The following is a 16,881-nucleotide window of genomic DNA, read 5'->3' as shown; positions in this document are numbered from 1 at the left end:
TGGAAGTGTGTAAAGCAGTTTTCCCCTATCAATCCACTTGTAGAGACATAGGAGTTCTCCTGTGCAATTGATTTGTTTATTCAATTGGAAGAATGTTAGCATGGCTATTAACCTGACTCTAATGATGATCTTTTGAGAATTTGTTCCTTTTAATTATGAATACTGAAGTCGTCAAATGATGTGGCTCTCTATAACAGCTTGGATAATTGATTGTTTAGATTGAAAGTGAAAGGCCCGGTGAAGCCCAAAACCATAGTGCCATAAAATACCAACATTTGTTTCAGATGTTTGTACAGTAAAGGTTTTTTCAGAAAAGTGACTATATGTGAATTGTTCACCTGATTTGGCCTGATACTCACAACACTTTGCCCCTTTGAACCTGACCATAACTTCAGGAGTTAGCGCAAGTTCAGATTCAGACATGCTTCCTGTAGCTGCAGTCTGTCACTCACAGCTCCACCACAGGGAGCCATTGACCCATCCTCTCATCCCAAAGCCAACTATTGATTCGGCAGGAATGTCCTCTTTTTCCATAATCACATCACTGCTGTAAACCCCATGAAAGTTAAGTTCACTGTAATGTAACTTGGTTTTTAATGTTTATCTGCACAATAACTACTACATAATAATCAGCTTGGTCCTCAAAAGATAGCACAATATTCTTAAATGAATCCATAATAATTAATTGCTACACTCTTAAAAAGTTTTTCAAATGACATTCTTTCAAAAAAGTTATTTTGTGATATTTCAATCTTTCCCTTCACTTTCTGTATGTTCCTAATCTGTATTTTGCTCACTGTAATTTTTTAACTGTGGATTTCGATTGCCTGGCTGTCTGTCTGTGGGAATCGTTTGATGTGATTGGCTGCTTAGTGCCTAGACCAATTGTTGAGATCACCACAGCTCCCTCACTTGGAATCCCTATTTAAAAACATGTTTATCAATTCACATACATGGGTCATGTTCTGGCTGGAGTAAGCACTGAATATCTGATTGCAACGTTCTACAAGATCAGCAGTGATCAGTGTTTCTTTGTCAATGATGTAAAGCATGTTAGCTTGGCTCTGTTGGTCATATTTCTGCATCTAAGCAAGGAAGCAATTGTGTTTGAGTGTCCAAGAGACTTCGGTCACATACATTGACAGTATTGCTGACAATACAGCGTCCTATCCTTCAAATGAAATGTTAAGCTATTGGCCTTTAGTGCCTGCTTCAGTAGATGTTTGCAAATGAGTTGGGTATTCTGTTCCTTTCTTGACACCACTAAAAGCAGATGACTGAGTCATTCCTGTCACTGCTGGTTGTGGGACCCGCTGGCTATAAAATAGTGCTGTGCTTGCCGACATAACAGCTTTTGGAATTCAAGGTAATTCATTATATGTCAAGCATTTCAGAGCGATGTGACAAAATGCTACAAAACGTGGTTGTTCTTTAACTTGTATAACCTGCAGCAACAAAAATATAAATAGTGTGTGTTAATTGGAACAGCATTACAGTCGCATTCGTTTACATAAAGCATGGATTTGCTGTACAAGTGAGGCCAAGGAAGCATTCTGCCAACAGAATACCCAAACTACATATCCTAAAAATGGATGATGATTCAACACAAGGTCTTTAGTACAAGAAGATTTACATTTCCACATAGTGTATTCAGTTTCTGTTCTGAAAGCATGTGGAAGTGTTTATCAAGATTGAGTACAGAAAGTCATTTGTGCAAATTCTGCTTGATGATTTTCTATCCCCATCCAATTAGGAAGTGTGACATCTTGTAATGTAACTAGTTACATTAGTCAATACCGATACTTGATTTATTAGCTACTCCCACATGCACTGAGCTGCAGAAACTACTTCCAGTGATTTTAACATAGACATTATCTGTTGTGCATTCATGTTCCTAAAGCTAGTGCATGTCATATCAGTTGTTGAGAATGTTTAATTAGTTTTATAGTACCATTATATTTTATGTGCCTTCAGAGAGATTTCTTTTTAAATTAAAGAAAATCTGAGGATATATCAGAACAGGTCATAATGCAAATGATACATGGTCCATGAGTGATGCCAATTCAGATAACTCATGAGTGACAAAGTCACAAATGAGTAATGGTCTCCTCAAGAGCAGAGGCATTTATTAGGTGTCACGTTGACTGTGACATTTTGCATTTAGAACACTCAGCTTTCTGCTGAAAAGCATCTGTTTTTACTTCAAGAAAATTGGCTAAAGTTGCTTGTAGAATATTTTAAACAATTGGTGAGGAATGTGGAACTCACTACCACACAATGATTGAGCTGATTAGCATAGGTGCATTTCAAGCACAGCTAGTTAAATGCATGAAATAGTAAGGAAAATTAAGTTGTGCTGAATTAATAGAATGGAAATGGGCCTCTTGTGGAACATAGACACTGGTAGATTACTTGGCTGGTTTCCCTGCTGCTAATTCTATATAAGTTCTTATTCATAAATGTCTGGGTATTCTATATGTGCGTAAAATCATCATAGAAAAACAAAAAATAATATCCTGCAATTTTTGCATACTGTATAGAACCTCAAATTGCTCAGTAATAACATGAGGAATATATATTGTGATAATGGTAAGTAAAATAGTGTTCAACTGGATTTTGACCATAAAATTAAGAAGCATATGAAAGGTGTTGTCCCCCCTGTTGTGTGATCAATTTTATTTTCAGTCGTGAAGCTTTAATTGTCTTCTGTATAATCATTTTGATTAAAATACAAGGAGGATTAAGGGTGTGGATTGAGAGGCTTGAATGAAGCAAACAGTATTGCCGTTACCCAGTAATTGTGATCTTTACACAGGTTTACAGATGGTGGTTGCATTTCTGATTTTGATAAAATGTATGGTTTTGTTAAGGGTTTATGAAATAGGAGCTAGGGAAGAGAATGTGGGAGCATCTCACAGCAGTGTCCCATATCTTTTTCTTTCAGTACAATCCCCAAACAGGTTGCTGTCTCGACTTGCTGACTGACAAAATTGAGGTGTGTTGGTGTGAACCAGTTTTGCAATGAAGGTTACTCTCACCGCTACTATAAATATAAAGCCACAACTGTTTATTTGACTCAAATTGACTGAATAGCAAGAATATGGAAAGATGTATTTCTTAAAGAGATGATTTGCTTCTCAGATCCTTGATTAAGACTGGCAAATTCAATGTGCTGCATTTTGTAAGTGATGGAAACACTCAGGAGCTGCCTATTGAATGATGCAATGGATGATATATAACTGACAATTACTAATGTGCCAAACTTTTAACAGCTAATCATGCATGCATTTTGCAATTTCCTTCGCTTCTTGTATACCAGCTATGGAACATGTGTAATGAAGTTTAAGCTCTCTCATTGAATTGGTTTCCACTTGAGATAGCCAGCAGTTTTTCTAATCAGAATAGAATAGCAATTTATTGTCACATGTATTTTTACAAAAGAAATACAGTGAAAAGTTTTGTAAGACTGTATACCATGGCACCTAGATTAATGGCAGAAGTCATAAATAAGAAGAATAAAAAGTAAAAGTTCATCAGTTTAGAGGGTACAGATATTAAGCCAATTTTTGACTTCCATATAGAAAGATCCTAGAAATGACATTGAGGTTAATCTGTTAATTTGCTGTGAGTGCTGTTGATTGAGGGATAAGTATCAGCCAAAACATAGAGAGAGCCCCCCAGCATTTCAAATAGAAATAGAGTCATAGAGTCATAGAGATGTACAGCATGGAAACAGATCCTTCAGTCCAACTTGTCCATGTTGACCAGATATCCCAACCCAATCTAGTCTCACCTGCCAGCACCCAGCCCATATCCCTCCAAACCCTTCCTATTCATAAACCCATCCAAATGCCTCTTAAATGTTTTAATTGTACCAGCCTCCATTGATATTCTTTATATCTACTTTAGAGAGCAGGCAGATTTGATGTTCCATTTAAAATGACACCCAGACAGTGTTGCATCCCCTCCAGCCTGAACTGGGCCTAGAATTGGTGCTCAAGGTTCTGGAGTGGGACTAATATCCACTGCCTTCTGAATCTGAGTCAGACAGTAACTGCTGAACCAAGCCTGACACCTTACAAATAACATTTGTTGGTAAGTAACTTGGTAAAAGACTTTATTCATTTCATTTTATTTTGATCACTGAACAGATTTGGCAGAGCACGGTTGCTTTTTGCATAAATGTTGTATCTCTAGCCCTATACCTTCTAACTCATTCACATTCCTTAACTTTGTTTTCAAACATGTTTCTTATTAAATAGAAAAAATGGCTAGTGACAATCCAAAGCCACTGAGGAGCAATAGCAGTCCCCAAATTCTTAAATAGATGTCATTGTAGTTTATTTAATTCATTCAATGTGAGTGTTGCTGGCCAAGCCAGCATTACTGCGCATCCCTAGTTGCTCAGAGGGCAGTTAAGGGCCAACGACATTAATATGGGTCTGGAGTCACATGTAGGCCAGACCAGGTAAAGATGGCAGTTTCTTTCCCTGAAGGACATGAGTGGACCTGTTGGCTTTTAATGGTTTCATGGTCATTATCAGACTCTGAATTCTGGAGTTTTATTGCGTTCCAATTCCACCATCTGCTAGGTTTCTGGATTAGTAATCTCGAGATAATACTGTCACCGTCTCTAATCTGGCACATTGCTGAGACTTTACCTTTGTAAATGTTTTTTGCTAAGATTCCTGCTTTTGTAGGAGGTAAAATGTACAATTTGTACATATGAGAATATAACTTTGGTAAAGTGTACCTGCTGTGGGCTACTTCATTTACCAAATTGTCCAGTTTAGCTTTGGACTGTCAACCAATGTTTTCTTGAAGTGGAAGTGAAGAGGATCCATGTCAGACATCTTCATACTCAGTTGGAAGTGTGATTCTTGACTACCATTCTAAGAATCATGAAGACTTTAGTGAATGTAGTTATGGGCCACGTTACAAGCAAGTTTTAATAGAATTAACAAAGATTGTAGTTATCGTGTGGCTCTAATGTGTGGATTGATTGCAGTTTTTTGACAGTTATACCTTACTGAGTTTTGAGAAGATTTGTAGCTCAGGTTGAGGTTTTGGATGTAGGTTTGTTCACTGAGCTGAAAGGTTCATTTTCAGATGTTTTGTTACCTTACTAGGTAACATCTTCAGTGGACCTCATGCGAAGCCATGCTGAAAATTCCTGCTTTCTATTTATATGTTTGGGTTTCTTTGGGTTGGCGATGTCATTTCCTGTGGTGATGTTATTTCCTATGGTCAAGTCACTTCCTGTTCCATTTCTCAGGGGGTGGTAGATGGGGTCTAACAGTTATACCTACCAATGGGAAGATTGTACAGAGTTCCGTTCAAAGGTATTTGTCTGCATGCATGATGATCCACAGACCTGCTGGTTGGCTTTAATGTTAAGGGCTTGCATGTTGGAGTAGCTGCTTCTAATGAACATCAGAATCTTGAAAAATCAAGTGTCTATAGAACTACTTGGTCACTCTTAAAGTGTGATTTTGTGATTGGTTGAGTACTATCTTACTTAGCACATGTGTTATACATTGTGAGATGGTTCCCTGGAGGGGAGGGGTCCCACTGTACTTGATTTTAGTGTAACAAAGGGACTGATTGAAGTCATACTGCTTACATTGTTCATGAAATCTTTCTCATCACAACAAATGCCAATATAGCTATATTCTAAATTTGAGGAGAAAGTGAGGACTGCAGATGTTGGAGATCAGAGCTGAAAATGTGTTGCTGGAAAAGCGCAGCAGGTCAGGAATGATGGGGAGTTTCAGAGACTGCAACCAATTAAGCAGGTTAATATCTAAAAACATGCTGTCTTCAAGAGTGCTTATAATGTTTGGGTGCCCAATATTTCTGAGATCAAATATTCTGAAGATTTAAAGATTTATTTTTCAAAAGGCCAATGTCATCCATGACTTATTTGTTATACACGATCATAATTCCTTCATTTTGACCCCTTTGTCCTTGCAAATATTAGTGATTTACAGTTGCTATCATTGTCTCTCCCTCTATTTTTCTCCAGGTCATTGGTCAGAATTAGATTTGAGTGGGCAAATGTGGCCCTGCTGATAAATCCTGCAGTTGCCTTTCATGTGCTGGAGGCTATGCTGTAGCTCAGGTCAAGGTCATAGTGGTCACTGATCTCTCTAAATGCATTCTCTGTAGCCTCAGGTTTTCTGAATGTAAAGACTGGGTACATATTTAATAACCCACCTTCCGCAACTGTACCTAATCCAGTATCAGGAGAATGTCAGCTGAAACACTGGGACTTTGTGAGACTGTGTGTAAATAGCAGAATAATTGTTCAAAAAAATATAATTTTCTTGTACTGCTTCCTTTTTGCTTTTATGAGCTTGATTGTTTCCATGTTTTGTGATCAGAATCCTGAGTTAACTAACTCTATTACCTTAGGGGCCTGGTGTCCTGGACAGATTTTCAGCCTTTCTATATATTTGCAGGAGTACAGTGCAGTAACTGTGAAATGGTTTTGTCAGGAAGGGGCACAATAGGTCGATGTGTGTTGAGTTCTTGCTGCCCAGACGATGAACTTCATCTGTAACTGATGATAAATGATGTCTGTTCAATTGGACTGAGTGACCAGGCATCATGATTGACTACTGGCTATTGCAAACTGTCTTCTTTTTCGTGCATTTTTAAAATTTTTCTGAAAGATTCTTTGGCGATAGGATTGATTGTGAGACCTTGGATCGTTTTGTATCTTATTGCCTTTGTTGAAAGCAGAACATGAAAAATTGTGTCCAGCATTTTAAGTAAGTGCTAGAAACACATATTTTCCCTCAGAAGGTTTGATGATTATGATATGAGCGTGTGATAATATTCACTTGAGTAGAACAACATGGATTTGTCAAGCTTGACTAAGGATACATTTTTTATCATTGTAATACTAACTTTATCAATATCATCTTTAAAAATCTCATCACCCACTTCCACTTCTTTTTCATCAAATGAATGAAATAAATGGGCATTTAAAACATGAGCTACTCATCAGACTGAAATTTGTGCACTTGAGAGAGGCAAATAGTCAAAATTACTGCAGTGATTAATCTATTCAGAATTGGAATCATAAGTTTAAGGAAGAGTTAAATCTACATGGATTCCTCACTAGTTGCTTTGCAGCTCTCCAGTTTTTCAAATTTATAAGAAATCAATTTCTAAGAAAATGAGTGTTACAAAGGTGCAAAGGTTAAAGTAAAGGGTTAAAGTCGGACTAACGATTATGCTCTTTTATTTTGTCACATTTTCACAGAATGGTGGGATGGTGTGACAAGAATTTTTCTTTGCTCTTTGAAGGGTTCATTGAAAGAGCTGAAGCATGGACAGTGTTGCTATGAAGGTGTTTGTGATTTGAATCTGTTAAATAGAACACAATTCATGAGCCAAACACAGTGGACCTGTAAAAATGCTCCGTTCACACTTGTTCTTACAAGTCTCCAGAAGCTAAAATAGTATTTAACAGGATGAAAAAAAAACACTTTGTTTTGCATTCTCAGGAGAGGATTGGGCCTAACTGTGTTAACTTTAAACTGCTACTCAATGTACTTTCTCCAGAAGTTATGTTCTCAGGTGCAACCAAAGATCAGGGAAGTTAGATTAGATTCCCTACAGTGTGGAAACAGGCCCTTCGGCCGAACAAGTCCACACTGACCCTCCGAAGAGCAACCCACCCAGACCCATTCCCCTACATTTACCCCTTCACCTAACACTACGGACAATTTAGCATGGCCAATTCACCTAACCTGCACATTTTTGGACTATGTGAGGAAACTGGAGCACCAGGAGGAAACCCACACAGACACGGGGAGAATGTGTAAACTTCACACAGACAGTTGCCTGAGGCAGGAATTAAACACAGGTCTCTGGCACTGTGAGGCAGCAGTGCTAACCACTGTGCCCCCGTGCAGCCCATAATAGATAATTGTAAAAAAATTACAATTGCACTCTCCTTACCAAAAAATGGGTAAAGCAACTGTTTAGTGTGACAGTGAGCCAAACAATCAAGACAGTCAAACTGTAGCACATTCGTGAAGGTACCATATTCACCCATTGTTTCAGTAAGCACAGAATTAAATCAGCTAATAGACAAAAGGAGTATACTCACAGCAGCCTCAATGGCTTGGCTACATTGTGAAGGTTATGTTCTGAAGAGCAAAGGATAGGTCTCTGCTTGACACAACACATGAATACATTAACATTTGTTATAGGTGAAGATTAATTACGTGTAAACTTCACACAGACAGTTGCCTGAGGCAGGAATTAAACCCAGGTCTCTGGCACTGTGAGGCAGCAGTGCTAACCACTGTGCCCCCGTGCGGCCCATAATAGATAATTGTAAAAAAATTACAATTGCACTCTCCTTACCAAAGAATGGGTAAAGCAACTGTTTAGTGTGACAGTGAGCCAAACAATAAAGACAGTCAAACTGTAGCACATTCGTGAAGGTACCATATTCACCCATTGTTTCAGTAAGCACAGAATTAAATCAGCTAATAGACAAAAGGAGTATACTCACAGCAGCCTCAATGGCTTGGCTACATTGTGAAGGTTATGTTCTGAAGAGCAAAGGATAGGTCTCTGCTTGACACAACACATGAATACATTAACATTTGTTATAGGTGAAGATTAATTACCGTCGAGAAGTTGCTGCTTTTTCACAAGTCCTGAAAGGCTTGCCACTTTGCGATTGATGCTGTAAATGTTGAATGTAAGGAAAACAGTGGGGAAAGTTAGAAAATATGCACATTTAAAATTGCGTCAAGTAAATGAAAAGGCACAAAGATGCCAATGCAATGACTTTCGTGCCTTCAGGACATCCCATGCATTCAAGTAGTTTTAAAGAGCAGGAATGCAGCTGACAATTTGCATACAGAGAGAACCCGCAAATAGCATGAGTTAATGACCCAATCATCTGTTTTAAAGATGTTGATTGAAGGATAGCTATCAGCCAGTTCACCCAAGAGAGCTCCCCTGCTCCTTTTCAGAAAAGCACCATGACATCTTTTGCAGGCAGAGACTTAGATTGACATCTCATCCAGCACTCCCTGAATGAGCAAGTGCGGCCCATTGTTAAATAAGAACTGATTGTATTAAACTGTTGTCGTGATATCAGCCTGTTTGTTTTGATGGGTGAACATAGAAAATGTCAGCAATGAATACCTTTCAAATGGGCCCTTTCAAGCGGTCAGTTGTAAGTAGTAAATTCTTCAAAGGGGTCCAACAGCTGTTCGTTGATTTGATGCCTAGGGCTGGATATGAACAGAAAGCATCAAAACTCACTTCCACCACTTCAGCTGAAGCTTGCCAATTTGTATGGTTTTCTAAGGTGTATATTTTATACACAAAGCTTAAGCCCAGTCCCTTGCTTTCAGTGAATAATTTATATAGTTTTGGTGACTATGTGAATTTGATTTTGACATTATTCGATGACTACTTTGTGATGCTGAGTAATGAGCAGCCCTAGAGTTTCTGAATGGTACTGCAGTCAAAATCAGCTTTGCCTTTTATCTGGGTTGAAAGCATTACTTCCTGCAGAGTCCTTATCATAATTTGAGGCCCCACTTGTACAGACTCCCACAAACACATCCCCCCCTAACTATATACACACACACACACACACACACACACAAGCAAATGCACACGCAAATATGCAAATACACATGCGTACACAAAACACTGATTCACACACACTCAGTCTCACACACGCTTTCACACACAATCTCTCTTACACACACTCACACCTACACTCACAACCACACGCACAGTGTCACACACAAATCCCCACTAACTATGCAAACGCACACACAGAGGCACACAAATCACAGATACATACACATACACACGTGCATACACGCAGACGCACCAAACAAAGACACATACACAGACACAGATACAGACATGCACGTGTGCGTGCACACACACACATGTCGACACAGACATACACACATCCACACATACACACGCACACACCATGAATTGCATTGTAATTGTTCACCGCTTTCCCAAACAGTGCAATCATTTTGATGCTTTTACAACATAGGTACCTAAAATGATACATTGCCATCTGAGATGATTGAGATAAATCAGCCCAGATCTTGTGCTGTATTTAACGTTGCGACTATCAATGCTCACTGTTGTCAAGGAACATATCAGACAGCAACTTCTTGCACTGTTAAATGCCCCCCAGAAATCCAGTCTCTCACAAACTCCACTTTAACAGTGACTCTACAGTCACGAGCATGCAATACCTTGAAGGCATGCTAAAGTTAAGCATTGTCATAGTCTGAGAGGGTTCTTGGGCTGCTTTGTTCATTAGAGAGAGAGATGACTTGTGGTGGTTTAACCCAAGGGTCACCACATCTCAGGTGAGGGGATTGAGAAAGCAGGACAATCATGGAAACCTGAGTCAGAGCAGGAACTGAACCCAGGCTGTTGCATTGCAAACCAGCCATCCAGCCAACTAAGCTAATCGACTCTCTGAAAGCACTGCCTGGGGAGCAAAATGAACAGGAATGCTATCCCTCTTTTAATTGTACACAGCCAGAGCTACATTTAACTTTCTCCCAGTGATCACAACATTTAAGGAAACATGGACCAAAACCTCTCCCTCCAGGCTGGAAATCCCACCCCAGGAAGGATGAGAGCCTGCCAGGCTTGGTAGTAAAACTAATTGTTAGTTTATCTGCCTTTTCTGCACAGGCCCAGGACCCCTGTAGAGTGTGCTGTGCTGATTTGACTAATGCCACAAATCGCAGTATAAAATATCACCAATATTTTACAATTTTATGATATTTTATGATTTTATGATATTTTACTGATTTAAGCTGGTTTGTAAATGGATTAATGTTTCACCTTGTGGTGTAGACCCTCCTTAAATTAATTTGTATCTGTTTCATCATTCTTCATCTCTGCAGTTTAAAATGATTGACAGCCTATGTCAAGCTTCTGGGAGACATGTTAGAAATTGCCAAAGTTAAAATTAATTTAATAAAGTTAGAAATACTTATTTTGGTGCATTATTCTGATAAATAGTTTTGGGCACATTTATTTTTATTGCAAGGATTAATATGTGCCTTTGTAAGCTTAGAAACCATTTTGAAAAAGGCTGCAACTTCCAATTGTCAATTTTGGTCAAGTTGCTCCTTTCAAGTCTTTTACAATTGGTGGATCCCCAGCACAGTTCCTTTGGCAATAGCCAAAAATACTTGACAAAAACTGAACAGAAAAAGGAAACTGGTGACAAGTCCATCTGCATCTGAAAAATGAACAGACAGGCCAGTGGTTTGGAATATTTCCCAGAATTCGATTTCTGTGATTCAGTGTTTTACGGTATTGGCAAAAAAATTGAATTACAGCTGACTGTTATTTCTTTTCTCTATTGTGGATTGTTTACAAAAGCAGTTAGATTTTGATGTTTCAATGTCAAATTTAACACTGGAGATTTGTTAATAAATCATTTTGGAAGTCAGGCTAAGTAGACGATCTTATGGAAATATATTTCCACTGCTAGGGCCCGTGGAGGTTGGAATTCAAAGAAGTGATAGAATAAAGGAGTCCAGAATCATGTTGAGTGCTATTAGCATTGCTTTGAGTTTTGTGAAAAAGTGGTTATTAGCACTAGTTTCCTGTTGTAGTCTTAACTCTAGTTACTTTGAGCAGAAGATATAAAAGTTAAATATATGTCTGAATAGATTTGAGAACAGCTTCTTCCCTGCTGTTATCAGACTTTGAATGGGGCTTGCAAATTTTAATTCTAATCTCTCTCTCTCTCTGTCTCTCTACACCTTCTCTGTTACTGTAACACTGTATTCTGCACTCTGTTCTGCTATCCTGATGCACTTTGTATGGTACAATCTGCTTGCAAAGCACATAAAACAACAGCTTTCACTGCGAAGATTTGTAGCTCGGGTGCTCGTTGTTGTGGTTCTGTTCGCCGAGCTGGAAGTTTTTGTATCAGTGCTTGGGAGCCTCCTGCGAAGCGCTTCTTTGATGTTTCCTCCGGTGTTTATAGTTTATAAACACCGGAGGAAACATCAAAGAAGCGCTTTGCAGGAGGCTCCCAAGCCCTGATGATGTCGCCTAGCCAGGGGACGAAACGTTTGCAACAAAAACTTCCAGCTCGGCGAACAGAACCACAACAACAGCTTTCACTGTATCTCGGTACGTGTGACAACAATAAATCAATCGATCGATTTCTTTTTGATTGATTGATTCAAATGGTGTTCTTAACAGTGTGGTACAATAAATTCAGACTTGGATTGGAATTACTTTATCTACAAAATATAAAGTAAGAAATAGGAGCAGGACCTTTCTAGCCCACTCTGCCATTGGTATGATCAAGAGACTGAACTTAAACTCCACTTTCGCATTTTCATCAATTCCTTGAATATTAGAATATTATTAATCTCTATCTTGAATAGACTTAAATACGAGAATCCAGAGCCCCCTGGAGTAGCAAATTCCAAGGATCTAAATCCCTTTGAGCTAAGAAATTTCTCCTCATCTTAATCCTAAATATCTAACTCATTATTGTGAGATTGTGACCTTTATTTCCAGACTCCGTAGCTAGAAGGATTATCCCCCCCAACGTTTAATCTATCTAGTCCTTTAGAATTTTATATTGTTCTTATCTCATTTTTCTAAATTCTAAGGAATATAGAGGCCAAGTCTACTCATAGGAATATACCCCATTCTACCAATCAGCCTAGTTAACATCATTTTAAACATCATTACTGCAATATTATGGCTGCAATATTTGCTCATAATTCAGTCAATTAATCTAGGAATTTGTTTCCATGTCACCATTTAAAGCTTGAAGGTTTTTTTTGTGCTTTAGTGACCAAAAAGTGATATAATTCCAGAGCTGTGGTCTGACCAGTGTACTCTAAAATATTACTATGACATCTGCCATTTGTACTCCATGAGTGGTCAAAATGGCTCATTGCAATGCTCAGTGATCAGTTTGCCTTTTGACACAGCCAAATGATGTCAAGGTAAAACAAACTGCAAAGTTATTTCCAAGTTGCAAGAAATGCAGAGTTAAGATTAGTCAATGGAAAGAGAAATATGTAAAATGCAAAGTGAGCATAGCTGTTAAGTACATTAAAGAGAGTAAGTGATTGAACAATATTGTTTAACATTCATCTCCTGGCAAATTCCTTTTGTGACCAGGGATGGTGTATGTGACAAGATAGCTCAATTGTTTGACTCTGGGTAGTGTATTGTTTACAGGACAATTGCACTATAAATAACAGGAGGTTTTTTTTTTCTGGTGGGGTGGCAGAAGAATATAACACTGAAATGGAGCATCACTATAAAATGGAGCATTAAAATTTTATTAGATTTAGGAGCGTATCTTAGAAGATGTTTATTGAGCAATAACATTTTTTCTTTCCAACTCTGCCTCATGTGTATGTTATCTCCTTAAATCCACCAATGATGTATATCCAACAAAGATATACATTTTGTCCAACAATGATGTCCATTATTGTCTAATGCACCTGCCTTGTTCCCAAGGCTCCTGTGCTAGCACTTTTAAGCTGACCATTAAGACGTCTGTGATAACATTCCACTAGAGCACTAATAATTCCCTTTTTATGTTTGTGTTGATCAAGATGAAGGATGTTGATGTTGAGGAAGGCAGATACTTTACAAGGACACATGCAACATAGCTATTGGCATACTCAGAGCTCATCATATTTCACACCAAGTAAACTCAGAAGTCCTGCCTTGATCATTTTCAGCAAATAAAAACATTAGTAAGGGCTTTCATGAGTAAATCATCAACTGCTGATTAGATCATATAGGATTTAGAGTGAGCTTACCAATTGGATGCAAAATTGGCTTGATGGTAGGAGACAGAGGGTGGTGGTGGAGGGTTGTTTTTTGGACTGGAGGCCTGTGACCAGTGGTGTTTTGATAGGGATTGCTGCTGTGTCCACATCTGTTTGTCATTTATATAAACCATTTGGGGGATGAGAATATAAGAGGCATCATTAATAAGTTTGCGGATGACACCAAAATTAGTGGCATAGTGGGCAATGAAGAAGGTTATGTAAAATTTACAAAGATTTTGATCAGCTGGATCAATGGGCTGAGGAGTGGCAGATGGAATTTAATTTGGATAAATGCAAGCTATTGCATTCTGGTAAAACAAGCAAGGGCAGGACTTGTATAATTAATGGTAGCACCCTGGGTAGTGTTGCAGAACAGCGGCCTACGGATTCAGGTACTTAATTCTTTGAAATTTGCATCACAGTTAAACAGAGTGGTTCTGTAGATTTTTTAGCATGTTGCTTTCATTGCCCAGACTATTGAATATAGGAGTAGGGATGACATGCTGAGGTTGTACAGGACATTGGTGAGGCCTTTTCTGGAGTCCTGTGTGCAGTTCTGGTCACCCTGCTATAGGAAGGATATTATTAAATTAGAGAGGGTTCAGAAAAGATTTACCAGAATGCTGCCAGAATTGGAGGGTTTGAGTTATAAAAATAGATTGGACAGACTGGGACTTTTTGACTGGACAGCTGGAGATTCAGGGGTGACCTAAGAGGTTTATGAAATCATGAGGGGCATAGAGAAGGTGAACAGTGAGAGGGTGGGGGAATTCAAAACCAGGGGCATATTTTTAAGGTGAGAGGAGAAAGATATAAAAATGACTTGAGGGGCAGCTTTTTTACACAGAGAGTGGTTAGTGTGTGGAAGAAACGGTGAATGCTGGTACAGTTGCATCATTTAAAAGACATCAAGATAAGTACATGAATAGAAAAGGTTTGGAAAGATATGGGCCAAATGCAAGGTCTGTTTCCATGTTGGACACGTCTATGACTCTAAGTGGGACTGGTTTAGTTTGGGAACATTGTTGGTGTTGACTGGTTGGACCAAAGACTGTGTATCTATGTTGTATGACTCTATGATTCTATAAATCAGTGCAATGCTGTTGTGCTCCAGAACTCAACAATGGTGACGGAACTTAATGAAAGAGAAGATTTTGCATTTTGTAAAGGTACTTGTCAGTGTTCAGTGTCATTGTCCCACTGAAACTGAAGCTTTGGGATTCCACACGGAATAACGTGAAATCCAGGAGTGGGTGTGTGCTGCATCCACAAGAGCAGGAATGGCTTTCAATCCATTTCCTGGGTTAGAAATGGAGCCTGATGCATTAGTGAGACAGCAGTCTAACAACTGTTTTATTCTAGGGTTGGATACTGTAGGAATTTCCCAGTGCAGGTCCTCAAGCCACTGCACACAGTTGCAGAGATGGGGCTTGCAGCGTTAGAAATCATAATCCGGACTCGACACAGACAGAAAGCCTGATAAAATCTCCCTTTTAACATACACTATAACATGAATAAGTTGGGGGTGGGGGAGTCACAGATTTACCTCAGTGGCTTGACAGTATATCAGTCACGCCAAAAGTGAGAGTTCAATTCATGCACCAGCAGAGTTTACCATGAAGGACTCTCCTTCTCAACCTCTCCCTGCACCTGAGGTATGGTGACCTTCAGACTAAGCTCACCATCTCTCTGTAATGAGGGAGCTGCTGTATGGTGTGTTAGGACTCTGGCGATGATTCATAACATAATCAACTGACATAATATAAGAATAGGCTAAAATTAGGTTTTACAAGTGTGGAATCTCATTCCATAAGATATAGTTATTGTTTGAGATGTATTAGTGACATTTTATTTATTTATTGAATGCTCACTGCTTGTCAACATAGTCCGTCAGTGGGCCCAAAGAAGTGTCCTCACATCAGTATACAGTGGGAAGAAAGTGAGCTGTCTGTGTGAAAATGCTTTGTTATTACATTGCCAATGTTCTTAACTCCCTTGGTAGGTACTCTTGATCGTCATGAGACTGGTGATATTGCAAAAGCAATCATTGCTTCATGTGATGACACATCATCTACATTCGTGAATGTTATGGATTCAATATCTCTGGGAGTTAGACCTCCAGATCCAATCAAGAAGAAGAACACCAACTACAAACAATCTGGCTCTTTCAAATTCAGCTCCTCTTCACCTGCTTTCCAAACTGCAGAAAGCTCCAAATCTTCCGAGAAGGTAATTGAAGTTACTTTAATAGAAATAACTCTAAGGTATCCACTGTTAAGTTTTTTTAAAAGTCTGTGTTTACATCGGAAAGCTAACAAGTAGTGTTAATGCTGGGATGGTGAACGCGCCTTTGCCAATTAAAAACCTGACATCCAGTTGTTCAATCATGCTGCATGGGCATCACCCATCCTTAATTGCCCCCAGGGGGCAGTTGAGTTTCAATCACATTGCTGTAGATCTGGAGTCACATGAAGGCCAGGCCAGCAGATTCCCTTCCCTAAAGAACATTAGTGAACCAGATGGGTTTTTACAATAATGAGCAGTGGTTACCTAGTTGCCATGAGACCAACCTTTTCATTCCAGATTTTTATTGAGTTTAATTTCTACCATCTGCAATGGCAGGATTAGACCCAATGTCCACAGAACATTGAGGTTCTGGGTTACCACTTCACCTCTCCTCAAATATATTTAATATTATTTCATATTATCCTCAATCAAAACTAAAGGTTATTATTTTATTTCAACGTCCTCCCGCCCTCCACCAAATAAGATTTGCTCCATTTGACTGGCTGATCGTCGGTTCTCCTAAATATTTCTTACAGAAGTAAAGACTTACTGAGTTAATTAAATACAATCTGTTCCTCTCAAGTAGTTTCTAAAAGTATTTTGTGTTTGGCAGAATATGGTATGCATCTACGAATCTGTCATGTTTCTTTTTGCTATTATTTTCAATAGGCAACTGTATGCACATAAAAGTATGGAGATTGTAACTGCCTGTAAATTTCAGATTCTGTGAAACAATGGAACA

At 38.8% G+C, this 16,881-nt stretch overlaps 1 protein-coding gene across 1 annotated transcript in view; it reads left to right on the top strand.

Moving 5' to 3' along the window:
* The window catches only part of LOC122540993 (WD repeat-containing protein 72-like), a 298,233-nt gene that overhangs the window by 95,480 nt on the left and 185,872 nt on the right, over positions 1-16,881 (top strand). The window contains exon 14 of the mRNA XM_043677401.1: positions 15,856-16,082. Coding sequence (XP_043533336.1) covers positions 15,856-16,082 — 227 coding nt within the window. The remainder of the gene's footprint in view (positions 1-15,855; positions 16,083-16,881) is intronic.

The sequence above is a fragment of the Chiloscyllium plagiosum genome, chromosome 36, assembly GCF_004010195.1.
Source record: "Chiloscyllium plagiosum isolate BGI_BamShark_2017 chromosome 36, ASM401019v2, whole genome shotgun sequence".
NCBI classification, from domain to species: Eukaryota; Metazoa; Chordata; class Chondrichthyes; order Orectolobiformes; family Hemiscylliidae; genus Chiloscyllium; species Chiloscyllium plagiosum.
Note: the sequence above shows the minus strand (reverse complement) of the source record. Positions and strands in the feature narration are given on the sequence as shown.